The sequence below is a fragment of the Trachemys scripta genome, chromosome 1 (assembly GCF_013100865.1).
Source record: "Trachemys scripta elegans isolate TJP31775 chromosome 1, CAS_Tse_1.0, whole genome shotgun sequence".
NCBI lineage: Eukaryota > Metazoa > Chordata > Testudines > Emydidae > Trachemys > Trachemys scripta.
This window is the reverse complement of record NC_048298.1, coordinates 187,672,322-187,688,310: the sequence shown is the minus strand read 5'-3', so window position 1 is coordinate 187,688,310 and position 15,989 is coordinate 187,672,322. Positions and strand designations below refer to the sequence as shown.

General features: G+C 38.4%; 1 protein-coding gene across 3 annotated transcripts in view; it reads right to left on the bottom strand.

The window, feature by feature from the left end:
- Positions 1-15,989, bottom strand: part of MORC3 (MORC family CW-type zinc finger 3) — a 47,862-nt gene that overhangs the window by 3,121 nt on the left and 28,752 nt on the right. Inside the window, exons 10-16 of one of the 3 annotated variants that reach the window (XM_034752616.1) lie at positions 13,716-13,820; positions 13,454-13,576; positions 13,280-13,354; positions 12,411-12,453; positions 7,746-7,933; positions 5,903-6,737; positions 699-862 (exon numbers count right to left, since the gene is read on the bottom strand). In XM_034752616.1, coding sequence (XP_034608507.1) covers positions 699-862; positions 5,903-6,737; positions 7,746-7,933; positions 12,411-12,453; positions 13,280-13,354; positions 13,454-13,576; positions 13,716-13,820 — 1,533 coding nt within the window. Of the gene's footprint in view, positions 1-698; positions 863-922; positions 2,626-5,902; positions 6,738-7,745; positions 7,934-12,410; positions 12,454-13,279; positions 13,355-13,453; positions 13,577-13,715; positions 13,821-15,989 lie in introns of those variants that run through there. The other 2 variants (XM_034752636.1, XM_034752625.1) reach the window with 2 other exon arrangements.

Sequence of the window (15,989 nt, the reverse complement as noted above, 5' to 3'; positions counted from 1 at the left end):
GACTGGCCGGCCGCCATGAGCGCCAGCCCCACCAAAACATACAGCCGTAGGGCACAGAGTTCCCACAGTCAGCCCCGCACCAACTGTCAGCCCTGCAGTGGTGGGGCTCTGCCCGTCAGCCCCCTGCAATGCCCCCACTTAAGTCAATGCAGGCGCGCCTGGTGAGGACGCATACCATTGGCACAAGGAGGGTAGTGTGGACATGAACAGCTGATTTAATTACTGCGCTGGCTGTAAGTCAACGTAACTTACATTGACTTAATTTTGTAGTATAGACCTGTGCTAATATACATTTGGAGTAAAAATGCCTGAGAAAAATGGACAATATCTTCTGTGCGTTGTATAGCGGTAAGTAAGCAAGCTGTTAACGCCAATAAAAAGCCATTATTCTACCTGAATAAAGAGAAACCTTATTTCTTCTATTTTTATTTTATTTTTTTTTAGGATTTTCAGACAAACTACACATTTAGATTCTTTAACACTTGCAATCTGGACCATATTATACATAAATTAATCTGAAATATTTTTTGGAAGATAATAAATTGTGAACAAATTAGCAGGGAAAAGAAGGGACAGTGAAGATTCAGAAAGCCACAAAAGATTACAGAATCAATCATGAACTTTGACAGGGTTTTAAGGTACAAGCCCGATAGGCTATTCCAGGCAAATTTCTGGTCTAAAAGAAAGAAAAGCGATACCTTTCTTCATCAGAATAACTGACAGGATCTTCAGTGTTACTGGTTGTAGAATCATTTGCACATGCTACCACTTGAGGAATTGTAGCTTTTAACTGTGCAACTTCTCTTTTAAGCTCTTCGCACTGAAAACCAATTTGAGTTTTTTCCATTTCCAGCAGTTCAATCTGAGACAGGTAAATCAAAGTAAGTTAATTTTATACTTCTGAAGTGAAGGTGGAGTAATTTAAAAATAAGGCGATTTAAATTATTGGCTTAACTAATGATCAAATCACTTGATTTTTAAAAGTTTACTGATGCTTTAAAAAACGAATCTGAAAATTTGTTTTACTGCAATAAATTAAAATTAACTAAATTATGCTTTCTAAAAACGTCACTACTGGTTGGGTATCATATCTATATTTTACAAAAATGCTACAGGAAAACAAAATATTGAAAATTAAAACCATGATCCTGCAAACATTTAAGCAGGTACGTAATTCTGCTCACATTAATATCAGATTTTCTTCAATGTGACTACTCATCTGCTTGAAACCAACATGAGTGTACACAAGTGTTTGTGGTATCAGAGGTTAAAATTGTAGTTATTAAAAAGTCTTAGTGCCATAAAATCTTTCCATTCAAAACAAATTGCTTCAATATTCACTATCAGAAGTTAAGACCTTCAATACATTAGTGAACATACTTTACATATGCCAAAATTTTCAAAAACAGAAGCCTAAAGTTAGGCATTTAAAGCTAATTTAGACACCTAACAGTTGGATTTTCAAAAGCACTTAACATATTTAGGAGCACAAGTTCCATTGATTTCACACTGCAAACCCTGATGGTTGAGTATAGACTGGTCAAAGCATTTCAGCTTTCTTGACTTGTGGAAGTTCAATATATCAAAAAGTGGACTTGAGTACAAACACAACATGGGCAATTTACTTATCAATTCTGTATCTGTGTGTTGTTTTCAGATTAAGGCTATTAATGAGGCTCTTAAAATGCTCATCTATGCTGAAAAAGTAAAGTATGAAACTTGGAAGGGCGCACTCTATAAAATCTGAAATTCTATCAACAATTAGAAAGCCAAAGAAACATACAAAACATCCACATTAGCAATTTAATATTATAAGATAGGGAAATAACTAGCAACATTTAAAGAATTGATCTTTTAAAAACTAATTTATCCATCCTGTGTGAATTCCAAAAATAAAACCTGTTCGTTTCTAAAATTAGCTGTCACTTTCTTGGTTTTAGCTAATTCTTGGTGAGCAAAAAGTAATGGCAGAGTATAGATACTCTCCTCTAAAAAATGTTTTGAAAAAGATGGAGACAAATTACCCAAACTGATCAATTTCCATAACACACAGCAATTTTGTTTAGAATATTTTTTTAAAAAAATTAATGGCTTCTCTCCAAAATGAAAATTTTACTCCTCACAAAAGATGCCAGATTGGGTGTCAGAAGCTTTGGATGGCAGCTGATCTAGGAGAAGGTCAACTCCAAATTAAAACCACAGCAGGGTCAGCCATGAGTGGGCTACTTAGCTCCTAGGCTCTTGGTGTGTTCTTTGAATGCAAGTATTTAAAACATGTAACTGACACTCTTTTCCAGGCAACAGCGACAAATTGGCAAAGTCCTGAGAATAGCAACTTGGAATGTAGGTTCACTTAGGGGTAGGTCAGGAGAGGTGGTAGAGGCAATGACTAGAAAGAAAATCCATATACAATATCTGCAGGAAACTACATGGTGTAGAGGCAGAAGTATAATCTTGAAAGATGGATTTTTTAGTTTGGAGAAAAAAAGAAAATGAATGGGGTAGCTTTCATCATGAGCTCAGATCACTGATGTCAAAGGGTAGAAAGAAGAGGAAAATGACTGATAGTTGATGAGAGAGAATAGGGTGGTTTGATGTCAAAGTTTGCTCCTCAATCAGGCAGACCTATGGAAGAGAGGAAGAACTTTAGAAATGAGCTGAAAAGTTGGTGGTTATGGTTTAGAGTGACACCTTGTTAGTGACCAGCAATCATGTTGGTGAAGGGAGCCCAACAGAAGGAGTGGTGGGTAAATTTGGCTTTGGTAAAAGAAATACAGAAGGAGAGAACTGGGTTAAGTGGTGTTTAATGGGAGTTCAGCTGTGAATACTGTTTAAAAAAAAATCCCATATGAGGATATAATATAGTGGAAAAAGCAAAGCCCAGGTAGATTATATTTTGGTAAGAGAACATAGGAAAATGGTGAAGGACAAAGGTTGTTCTGCTACATATTCACTCAGTATAACAAGTATTAATAGCTAAAATGTATGACCTGAGAACACAGGAAAGAATGAAATTGAGGAAGAAATTGCACTGGTAGTTAAGTTATGTCAGGGGGCAGAAAGGAAGTTTGCCAAACAGTAAAGGAAGATTTTCATGCTTTGCCAAAGACAGTGAAGTGAGTGGAGGGAGAATTAAGGAAGTTTAAGAACATAAGAACAGCCATACTGGGTCAGACCAAAGGTCCATTTAGCCCAGTATCCGGTCCTCAGACAGTGGCCAAATCCAGGTGTCCCTGCGGGAATGAACAGAATAGGTAATCAAGTGATCCATTCCCTGTTGCCCATTCCCAGCTTCTGGCAAACAGAGGATACAGACACCATCCCTGCCCATTTAATTAAGGCAGTGAAGGTAATGTGGCAGAATGAGTGGTAAGATAGGGTACTTTTGGATAACAAGTAATTAAAAACAAATAATTCTTTAAAGAGTTTGAGAAAGCAGGTTGTGATGAGAATAAAAAAAACACACAACATGCAAAAAAGGCAGTTGCTAAGGCGAGAATGGAGGCTGAAGAGGAATTATACAGAAAGCTGGAGGAATATGATGTCAAGAAAGTATCAGAGGGGTAGCCGTGTTAGTCTGGATCTGTAAAAAGCAACAAAGACTCCTGTGGCACCTTATAGACTAACAGATGTATTGGAGCATAAGCTTTCATGGGTGAATACCCACTTCATCAGATGGGTTGACAAAAGAGAGGAACAAATGAAACACAAAAGATAGAGCTTTCTGCATGAAGGATGGGAACTGTGTGATGACTAACCCTAAAGGTGTAGTAGAGATTGGAAATATTTTTTCCATATGGCTGTTAAACAAGAAGAGAATTGCAACAATTCTTGCAATCATGGAAAAGCCACCAAGAGGTATTGATCTCTGTAGAGGAGGTAAAAGCTCTGAATAAGATGAACGGTAAGCCAGCAAGTGAAGATGAGATAACTGTTGATATGATCAAGGCAATTGCAGATACTCACTTCATACATTACTATGTGTTTGCTGGGATCCCACTTAACTGGAGAATGGGATAGATTGTGCCTCTCTGGGAGGGCATGCGTGATGCAAATGATCCAAATACTTATTGGGCATCACTCGGTTAAATCAGACTCAAAGTTCTTGAAAGAGTTTTGGAGGTAAGGTTTTGGTGCAAGGCGGAGGAAAATATAGGAGAAGAGATTTAAGAAGGGAAGAATACTACAGACATTATATTTACGATGAGACAGAAGTTTGAAAGAATTATAAATGGAGGGTGTAACTGCTATGTAGCATTTATTGACAAATTCATATGACTTGATTCTGCATTGTTTGCAGTATTGAAATCGATAGGACGGGACTTCAGAAATGGATAGGATAGAGGAACTTTATTGAGGGTCAAGAGCTAAGGTGGTAACAATACATGGAATTTCAGAGAGTTCTGAGGCGACAGCGGGAGTCAGACAAAGCAGTGTGCCGAGTCCACTTTTCTTCATCCTAGTTATGGAGTTAAGTAATAGGAGAACCAAACCTGTGGAGATAGAGAAAGGTAATCTGTGCTGACCATCTGGCCCTTTCGGCTGATAGCAAAGAGGAACTGGTAAATACTGTATCAGAGTAGGCATCTGTGTTTGAAGATCATAGTTTGAAGGTAAACACAAAAGACTGCAATTATGCAAGTAAGGAAGAGTGACAGAAGAGCTGTTGACTGAAGTTTCTGGAGAGAAGAAAGAATCTATATGCTTGGGAAGTATATTTCATGCCATTGGACCAAGATCTGGAGAACTGAAAAGAACCCCACAATGTGCATGGATGGCAGTGAAAAAGGCAGGAGTACTGTGGAACTTGCAATTAATTCACAAACTGAAAGGAAGAGTATTCACTGCATTTGTCTGTCCCTGCCTGCTCTGATTTGGCAACAGTGGATAACAGAAAATAATATACTGAAGAGAATGGCAGGCAAGCGGAGAGTAAACAGAGTGCACATGGAATAAATTAGGGGGAAGATGAATTTGGGACTCTCAGTGATAGCAAAGAAAGCACGGGAGAAAGAGGACAGCAAAAAAGGACATGGAAGACAGAGGACACGATGGAAAGACTGTCAGGAGAAGTTTGAAGAAAAAAGGACTGGAGCTCCAAAACCTACAAACCTGTGCCATGGACTGGAAGGAGTAGTGAAAAATCAGACACCTCCGACCCCATGTAAATGGGAAAAGGAGTCGAAGTGAAGTTAAAAGATGGCAGATGTAGTCTCCAGTGGTATCTATTCCGTTTATTAACAAAAACGGACAAACTATCCAAAAGCAATGAGAACTCCTGTATACTTGTCTATCAGGGTGTCTCAAGCTTACTTTGGAGGGATCACTTCTAAAGAGAAGTTAGAATAAGTCTCTGCCAATTCAATGCTTGGTATCTTTTCTAGCCATTTTTATTAGCTGTGTTACTTGAACACACAATACATGATACATATATTTACCAGAATTGTTATGTTATTTTTTTAAATTTAACTATTTGAAAAAATATTCATACTTGAATTTTTGAAATAGAGGTAACAATATACTAAAAAATTAACAAAAAGGTATTCACATCTCTAGCAATTTACAACAATCAAGATCTAGCATATACACAGGAGATGTCAGCTAATGAGATAATCCTAATTTATTTCCAATTAACTGATTTGCATCTGGATAATTATGATAATTTGTATGTGCAATTGCATCCACAAATTTTGACCCTGATCCTGCAGTGTACTCGATGTGGCTGTTCTCTTTGCTCTTAAGGAGCCCCACTGAGGCCATAGGGAGCTCTGTGGATGGAGCTCATTATAGGATCAGGGCCTTGGTGAATATTTTTGTAGCTAGCTGTTTTTTAAAAAAAAAAAAAAAAGATAGGTCCTGTATATTCACTTTACCTTGCCATAAACCATATTAACAAACATACCTCACTTTTATATTGATCTCTCTCAGTATTGCATTTGTCCAGTTGTCTGAAGACATCATCAAGTTGCACAGCAATTTCATCCACCTCATTTTTATTTTCATTGTTAGAACATTTGCTGCATTCCGTTTTTAAATTTAGCAAAGTACTACACTGTTCCTTTAGCTTTTCCATCTCTTTTAAGGCCTGCTCATATAAAATAGCCACTTCTTCTGGACTTTTCTCTTTGAAATTTTCTACTTTGTCATCTGGGAATATAAGAGTAGTCTCAGTTGACTGATGACACATTTCCTTTTTCACATAGTTATCATTCATTTCTAGTATCTTCTGCTCTAATATTTTCATCTGGTTGGTTAACATTTCACACTGTTTTCGGTAATTTTCTTTTTCTTGGTTTGCTACTTGCAGCTGATTTCTTAGTTCATTTAATTTGATGCTAAAATCCACAGAAGATGTCTCAGAAGCATTAATGATTTCTTCTTGGCTTGTTTCCAACGTTGATCTGAGTAACTGCATATCTGCATAATCTTCTACTTCTTCCTTTTTAACAACTAAACTTGGGATCTCAGTTTGGGTTGATGCAGTCCACTGCTCATATTTATCTTCTGAACTAGCTGCACCACAAGGCTCCTCTTGCATGCTGCCTTGTTCCATGTTAATATGCTCAGTTTTTACTATTGTAACATCACAGTCTGCTGCAGGCTTTGGAGTACTGCTCTCCTCTAAGATGATGACATCCTCATCATCGTCATCTTCAGTGTGATTGTCAAATGTGTGGTTATTTAATCGTGGTGTCTTTGAAGTAATAGGTGAACAACCAGAAATCTTCCGTTTAAGGCTGGGGAGGGCAGAAATGAAATAATCAGCTAGTGCAAACTACTACATTATTCAAAATAATTTCTAATTTCCTAACTGTATAATTTCAAAGTTTGTGTGAACAGTGCTTATGAAAATAAAGTACACATTTGTTGGACTGCACTGGTGATTCTAGACAATCATCTGCACTTTTTAATTTCTAAATTTTGAGGTCAACTTTAGGAGTCGTGAATCCTACCATTTTGGAATGCTCCTGAAAACTGGACATTGAGTGAACTGACGCTATACACAGTGAATAAGAGAGGATGTCTTTCTGCTTATCTATTATAGTGAGACTGTTGGTTGTGCTTGGTACAGTTAAGAATATTAGAAGAGACCAGGTTTCATGGCTGGACTGAATCAAAAGGATTCATCCAAGGCTATTTGGGACAATGGAAGCAACAACATCTTTAGTTAACTAATTCAGAATTAGAGGTAATTAGCAGAAAGACAGGCCAAGTCGAGAGAAAGGTGTTCTTGAATGGAACAGATGTCAGCAGAGAGGCTCTGACTAGAAAGAATGTTATGCTAAGAAAAAACCACATATCACTAGTCAGTCAGGGTGCATATCAACCATTATTTTTATAGTAACCTAGCAATTGACTTGTTTTCACACTATATCATGAAACAGACTACTAATAAACTTTCGGCCAAGAAGTGACAATATAATGAAAGGTTACCTACAATGGAAGCTTGTTTGGAAAAATATACTGGAAAAACAGCTAACACAAATCAGTCTTTCCTGACTAAGAGAAATAGGTAATCAATCTTCCTCCTTGTTAGCAAAATGCTCCCTACATTTGCTTTCACTCTTCAGAAAGCATCTGATCTAATGTCTGACAGCTATCATAATAGCTCAGGTAACACATCAATCATTATTATGGCTGTCACAGCCTGGCGATTGACATATTACAAACATCATAATTATTTTCATCTGCAAATTATTTATTCCTGAGATGAATGGAAAGCTACTTTGCACTTATTCACTAACCTGTTTTCAGGATCCAAATGAGGTGAAGATACTAATCTATTATTCGAAGTGTTTATAGATCTTGTAACAGAAATGTTTAAGGCTTCTGTTAAGTGTGATCTTAGAGCACCCTCCTTTCTACTTATAGATGACAATGCATTTTTGATTGAAGAGACAGAAGGTGTTTTAAAATACATTTCATTATTAACCTGTAGAAAAAGCAATATTTAATTAGACTACCTTGAAGGTAGGAGGGGGTACTTGAAATCTAAATTTGGCAGAAATATGTACCTTATTACAGAAATTCACAATGTGTCCCATACTTGGGCCACCCTCACATACAGCTGGAAACCTGCCTCGCATTTAGCAATATGAGAAGGGCAGGATGGTCATGAGCCCTTGGTTGAAAACCCCTGTTCCCATTAGAACAAACAACCCCAAGCTGACTGTTGTAGCCCAACCACCAAAATCTTATTCAAAAGTGTCATCCATATTCTGTTTCAATACGTTATATTTATGGATGATGGAGCTACTTTGAATGGTGCAGTGCCCATTCAAAAACACTATAAAAAACATCCAACCACTGAAATCCTATCCAAAAGTTCTGTTTCAGTATGATGTAAAAATATATGTTACTAAGGGAGTAAACACAAAAACCATACGGTGGAGTTCTGGAAATAAAGATTAAAATGTCCTAGACTGGAAACAGGTTCAAATGGTTTAGGAAATATTATAAATAAACTGAACATCTTTGTACGCGTCTGTGTTATTAATATTACCAATCTGCAATTACTGTAAAGAACTGTGCTCACTAAAAATAGGTAAAATATGCTTAACCACCATTAAAAGGACTTTCTAGACAAAAATGTATACTTTAATGTGTAAGAGTGCTAAGGTTGGGGGGGGGGCAACTATACTGAGAGAAACTTAACAGGACTGGCACTAGACTTTGAAATCACTATTTTGCTAACAGAGATGCTGTGGAAACAAGCCCTTTGACAGTAGATAGCAGCAAAAGTACTATATCCATTAAATAAGCAAAACCAATAACTCATTAATGAAGCTTTAATTGTATATAACATATGTGATCTTGTAATTGTTTTAAGGAAGTATGGAATTAAGTCAATGTGTGCTAATATGTACGTGGGGGATATACAAGCTATACAAAGTAAAAGTGACTAAGTTATATGCAGCAAGAAAATTTGTCCTCTTACCACAAACAAGTTAACATTTTGTACAAGAAAGATTCCAGTTGGTGCAGTGCAAAAAAATTAACAAGGATCCAATTCCATGAACTTAAATGTAAAACCACTGAAACCCATACGGTGTGGAAAAAATTGTTGTCCCTCTGTTGCAAGACTGCTGTTCGCACCTGGGAGACACTTACGTGTGCAGCTGTAAAGTCTTACAGACAGAGTTGCCAGTATGTGGATTCGCTTTGGGGAAACAGTCTTCAAATTGCACAGTATGGCTGAAACACTGACGCTGGTAAAGTAAAAACTGTCTATGCTAATGATAATTATTGTGTAGTGGCTAAAAAACCCCGCTTCTAGTATAAATGCAGAAAATGTTACTTTAATTGGTCTATGTTCTGTTTCACACCTAAATTACCTGTAGTAATAAATATTTTGAACCAGTTTATAATATAATTAAAGAAAAGAAAAATTAAAATGACAAAAAATGCTTTCAAGGCAAATCAAGCTTATAATGTATTATACTCTAGTAGGCTATTCCATGAAAATAATCTTGCACCCCCTGGTTTGTGCTTTAAGCTAGTATTAAATAGTAATTTAAATAATTATAACTGCTATAATGAGTTTAAAATGAGTTGCTAAATAATAAACTTTAAAAAGGTACACAAAACAAAAATATAATGCAAATAAAACAAATACCAATATAAAAAAAGAACAACAAAAGTAGTGGAATGTAGACAAGGCATTTATTGGGAGGCACGGTTAGGAGTCAATCCTTCAAACCCTACATAAGGGTTTTTCTATAAGGACTGAGAGCTGTTAACTCAGAACAAGCACATCCACAAATAGGTCAAGTCCTTCCACATACAACCATTCTCAGGAAGGACTGCGTCTCCCCTTGGACAGAAAGTCCTGCATCAGTTTAAACTCAAGAAGACCTTTCTTTGTTTGCAGGTCTCCAGAGAACCCAGTTTGAACCAGTATATTCAAGCCTGTACCTTTCGAGAGGTGTGTTGCAACCTGAGTTAATTTACCTAATCACCCCCTTTTAGCTCCTGGATGGCTGTAGTCCCCCCTCCCTCTCCATCCCCATGGAATTTCATACAATCCCTGGCCCACAATGATATATAAACTTAATACAGTAAGGCTAAACTTAATCCAATAATGTTTTTCCAGGGTACTGCAGGAAATTGCTATTTCACACGACAAACAGAATGAAATTGGACAAACGCAAAGTACTCCACTTAAGAAGGAACAATCAGTTACACACATACAAAATGGAAAATACATCCAAAATGGAAAATGACCGAGTAGGAAGGAAGTACTGCGGAAAGAGATCTGGGGGTTATAGTGGATCACAAGCTAAATGAGAGTCTACAGTGTTGCAAAAAAAAAAAACCCATCATCATTCTGGGATGTATTAGCAGGAGTGTTGTAAGCAAGATACAAAAAGTAATTCTTCCACTCTACTTCATGCCAATAAGGCCTCAACGAGCATTTTGTCCAGTTCTGGTCACCACATTTCAGGAAAGAGGTGGACAAATTGGAGAAAGCCAAGAGGAGAGAAGAGGCCATCAGCAAGTTCAGGATTGAAATTAGACGAAGGTTTCTAATCATCAGGGAACTCAAGTTCTGGAATAGCTTTACTAGGGGAGCAGTGGGGCCAAAAAATCTAACTGGTTTCAAAACTGAGCTTGATAAGTTTATAGAGGGAATGGTATGATGAGGCTGCCTACAATGGCATGTTGCTTATCTGGGGGTTATAGAGCAGCAAATACCACTAGCAGCAAATATCCCCAACAGCCAGTGATGGGGCACTAGATGGGCGGTTTAGATTGGACATTAGGAAAAATTTCCTGTCAGGATAATTAAGCACTGGAATAAGCTGCCTACGGAAGTTGTGGAATCTTCGTCATTGGAAATTTTTAAGAGCAGGTTAGGGATGGTCTAGATCAGTGGTTCTCAACCTATTTACCATTGTGGGCAACATATGTAGCTCGCTGTGTGTTATGTGGGCCACATCCACACTATATATATTAGACACACACACACACACACACACACACAGAGAGTATGGCTCTGAGGATGTAACATGGGCCGCAGCTGTGTGCTGATTGGGTCACAAGGGGGCCACAGGCCACGGATTGAGAACCACTGGTCTAGATAATATTTAGTCCTACCTTGAGTGCAGAGGACTAGACTAGAAGACCTTTCAAGGTACATTTCAGTCCTACAATTCTATTATCTGCCTATTAAAGCATATTTTGTGATTTTACTTGCATATTTTTATCAAGCTTTTTTTTTCACGAAAGCTATGCTTGCTTTTATATATTCTCTAGTAATTTCAATATTTAAATAGTTCTATTTACATTGGTTCAATTACTTTGGAGAGTACATTTTAATAGTTTGATAATTAATCACTGAACTTTGAATTCTGCTCCCAAAACATGACTATGAAAACAGTATCTTCTTACTGAATGTATTTGAAAATCTGGTACACGGGGAGCAAAGGGAGACATGCACACTATCTCATTTTATGCACATCATGAAATATGCATATTAAGTGTTCTTGCACACTAAATTTTGCCATTAAAGTAAAAAGATGATCTGGAATATGGACCAAGTTTTCAAATGTTTTTATTTGTTAGCACTACAGCATTAATATAGTTATGCCAGAGAGCCTGTATTTTTTTTTCCCAATCTAATGAATCGACTGAAACATTAACTAAGTTCAAAATAAAGGACAAATTCTGTAAATAGTTTTTATAGGTAAAACCCCACTGAAGATAAGGTTGTCTATACAGAATGGAAAGCAGAATTTGGCCAGCAGAACCTCTATTGCTAGCAATGATACAGATCTGAGGTTGAATTTGCAGGACTGACAATTTAAAAAAATTCTTACTTGTAAATTAAGCAAGTTGAACCTAGAAGACACATAACAGAGCCTCTCAATGCTGTTTTAAATACCTTAATTTGATCAAATAGTATATGGCTTCTTAAACAAGCGTAATGTGATCAGATATCAATATGTGTGCACTTGCATATATACAAACATTAAATACGAGAAGTGTGTATATTTGTTTACACATCTTCTAAATAAGAGCAGCAGGCTCATTGCCTTTAAAAATGTACTAGTAAAACAAAATGCATATTTAAAAATATTATAGTGTTGTGTAAATTATGTTTGAAGTCCCTTTCAGAATGTTATGTAAAAATATTTAAATGCATTACAAAGTAGTTTGAGTAATCTCCCTTATATCGTCTCACCAAACAAAATCAGACACTCAGATGGAAAAAAAATATCCCGACCTTCTGAAGTGTACATATAGAGTTTTGAATTTACAGCTTTCACTAAATGCACATTAGCAGCTACAGTCCAATATACTGTATGTATATTCTTGAATGAATTACATCTGGAAAATCATCATTCAGGTGCATTTACAGCCAAAACTACCAAATTCAAGAGCAAATCAAGATTGAGAGAGACAGTTACCTGTTGGCTGTACTCCAGTCGCCTCCTTAGTTTTTCCCTGTCTCTTTATACATTGGGGAAGAAAAAGTTTAAATCAAAATATAATTCACTGTAAAAATCAATTTTTAGCTTAAAACAAATACAATACTCTTCACCTTTCAAAGATTAAAACAATGAACAACGGTTTTCACTAACATTCTGAATTACTGAATATAATTTAAGCATGAAGGCTATTAGGAGTTAAAATTAGCATAACCTCAATTACTTGTCAGATTTGAACCACTGTAAATAATCCTTTTTAAGCTAACCCTTTTCATCAGTACTCAAAACAACAGACTTCCTGAACTGTCAATTAAGGTCCTGTTCATGCTCAAATTACTACTGTGTTGGGGTAGTTGGTTACACCCAACTGTATGTGTAGGCTAGAGCAAGGATCCTCAGGTTATGTAGCCTGCATCACACCTTAGAGTGTCTTCCCATTCAAAATTATGCAACATCCCTGAGCCAATGCCAGCAATTGTTCTAATAATATTACCCTATGAGAGTATTTACACTGACAGCTAAATATGTATTAATTTAGCAACTGGAAAAAAGGAGAGAGCGTCATGTGATCAGCAGTCAAAAACAAAAATGACACCAGTGGTCCACAGAACAATTTGAGAATTTCTGCATCAGTCCATGCTAAAAGGAGAGATTATATATGACATTTATAACACTGTAGCGCTGTTCCCATACAATGGTTTGGTCTGCTCTTTTAGGGCACAAACCATGCTGTAACTTGGTAATATCCCCCAAACAGTGGGTAAGTTAAAAACTTAAAGGTGTTTTACTTCTCATATTTCTATTCTATAATAGGTACATCTTTTCACACAAAAGTCTTTGGTACTCACTTTTTCTTACATGTTTTCTCATATGTCGGATGTATTAGGTCATCATCTTCAGGTTCTTCTGGTACACTGCAATTCCTGATTAAAAGTAAAGTATTGAGACAAATGGTGCTCTAATCAACTGAGAAAAGTAAAACATGCAGTAGCATCTAGATATTCCTCCAGATCCTACTTTACCTGAACTGTGGATCAGGATTCAACGAACAGTACCACTTCTCTGGCAAGCGATCTATCCCATCTGGAAGCTTCCGCCACTTCAGACATGAATCGCATTGAACCCATGTCTGATCAGGTCGTTTTCTGTAAAGAAACATCAAAACATTCATATGAAAATGTTTTCCCCACCCCCATGCAATATCATGTAGGAGTAGAGAAACTAACATACATGTATTCTAGTATTGAGGCCTTTACATTATAGCTTTAGAGACATCTTACTTACTGTAGATCCTCTACTGGCAAATCTAGAGGATATTCTTCATTTTTCTTTGCTTTCATTTCATTCCAGTAATCATTAAGTTTTTCTCCCAGTGCCGCTATTGTAAGTCTAGCAAAGAAATAGTGCCTCATGAGAAACATTTTGTAAAATATTTATTAGCCAGGAAAACATTTACATTCACATAGCTGAAGTTGCGTATCCTAGATCGACCCCGCGCGGTAGTGTAGACAAGCCTTAGTGATATATTTCTGGCTTTGATTTGGGAAAATTGATGGTTCAAATATTGGACAAGTACTTTGCACTAATAGTGAAAATAAAGGTCTCAAACCCAATTTACAAATGACTTTCAGAGAAGAAATAAAATGAGCATTGAGTAACACGATGGTCTATGGCAGAGGTGTGCAAACTATGGCCCGGAGGCCACATCTGGCCGGCAGAACCGTTCTCCCCGGCCCCATAGCTCCTGGCCCAGGAGGCTAGCCCCCAGCCTCTCCCTGCTGTTCCCCCTCCCCCGCAGCCTCAACTCACTGCACCACCGGTGCAGTGCTCTGGGTGGCGGGGCTGAGCGCGCCAGGGGCAGCGCAGCTGCAGAGCCAGGCCTGACCCAGTGCTCTGTGCTGCGCGGCTGGCTCCAGCCGGGCAGCGTGGCTGCCTTTCATGGTGCAGCCGCACCGCCAGCCACCGGTGCTCCAGGCAGTGTGGTAAGGGGGCAGGAAGTGGGGGAGAGGGGATGGATGGAAGGCAGGTTAGTTCGGGGAGTGGTCAGGGGATGGGGGTGTGAATAGGGGTGGAGGCGGTCAGAGGGCGGGGAACAGGGGGGTTGAATGGGGGCATGGGTTCCAGGGAGCAGTCAGGGAGAAGGGGTGGTTGGATGGGGCAGAGATCCAGGGGGAGGTCAGGTAGGAGAGGAGGGGTTGGATGGGGCGGCTGGGGGCAGTCAGGGGTGTGGGTTCCAGGGGCTGTCAAGGAGAAAGGGTGGTTGGATGGTGCAGGGGTCCCGGGGGCAAGGGGGAGAGGTCAGGGAAGGGGGGTTGGATGGGGCGGCAGGGGGTCCAGGAGGGCCGTCAGGGGACCAGGGAGGGTTGGATGGGGCAGGAGTCCCGGGGGGCCATCAGGGGCAAGAAGCGGGAGGGGCGGGGTCATCGGATGGGGGCAGGGCCACACTTGCCTGTTTGGGGAGGCACAGCCTCCCCTAACTGGCCCTCCATACAATTTCTGAAACCTGATGCGGCCCTCAGACCAAAAAGTTTGCCCGCCCCTGTCTATAGGAATGAGTCTCTGGTTTAGGTATGAGGGAGTCTTTGCGAACATTCACAGTGGTGGTGAAAATTTAGGCCAAAGTATAATTACAGTCGGTAGAAATAGCAGCAGTTGAAGAAAATAACCTTTGATTCAAAAGGATGGTGACAGATAAGGCAATACAGCTATTAAAAAAATAATTTAAATAGTCCATTTGGTGGTCCTGTTAGTACTTGCTCGTGAATATTAGCCCTTTTAGTCCTTTTCTTTTTTGTATATTGATTCATTTACATATTAACTATTCTTTAGAATCTTTGTTAATATCATAAAAAGTATGTGGAATTCTAAGGCCCAGAATACTGGTCCTTGACCTATAAGTAACCCTATTCATGATTCTATGCATTAGGATGTATCTAATAATCCGTGGTGCTTCCATGTCTATAAAACTCCAAATATTCTTGGAAACCATTCCTTTTAAAAAAAAAAAAAGTTATAATATAATATAATGCTTACATACATAAGCATATATAAAATGGATTGATGAGGGATGATTGTTACAGCAGATGTTTCCTATTGGGGAAGAATGCTTACAGGGAAAGAAGAACTCACTGAGAGATATTATCTTGAAGAATGTTGGTCCTCAGCTGTAAAAAATTATGCCTTCACACATAAATCAGGTAAACTAAGAATGTACAGATATTAAAGGAAATCCCATCAGAACCTAAGAAATGACATCAGAACACAGTTCTGGGAGGTTGTTTTTGGCGAAGAGGGGTTATGGCCTAAAATCCCTATATAACAACAGAAGTTTTGGAACTTAGGTGAGGAATGAAACTGTGCATCCCACCAGTTACAGTGAAGAAGAGACACAGCATCAAATCTTTACCTTACAGCTAGGGTAGTAATGTATCTATTGTTTCTGTATTCTGTACAGTGCTGTACTAATCTCCGATTCAGGGCCGGCTCCAGGCACCACCAGCACATGCTTGGGGCAGCACCTTGGGACGGGGCGGTGCTCGGGTTTTTATTTATTTATTT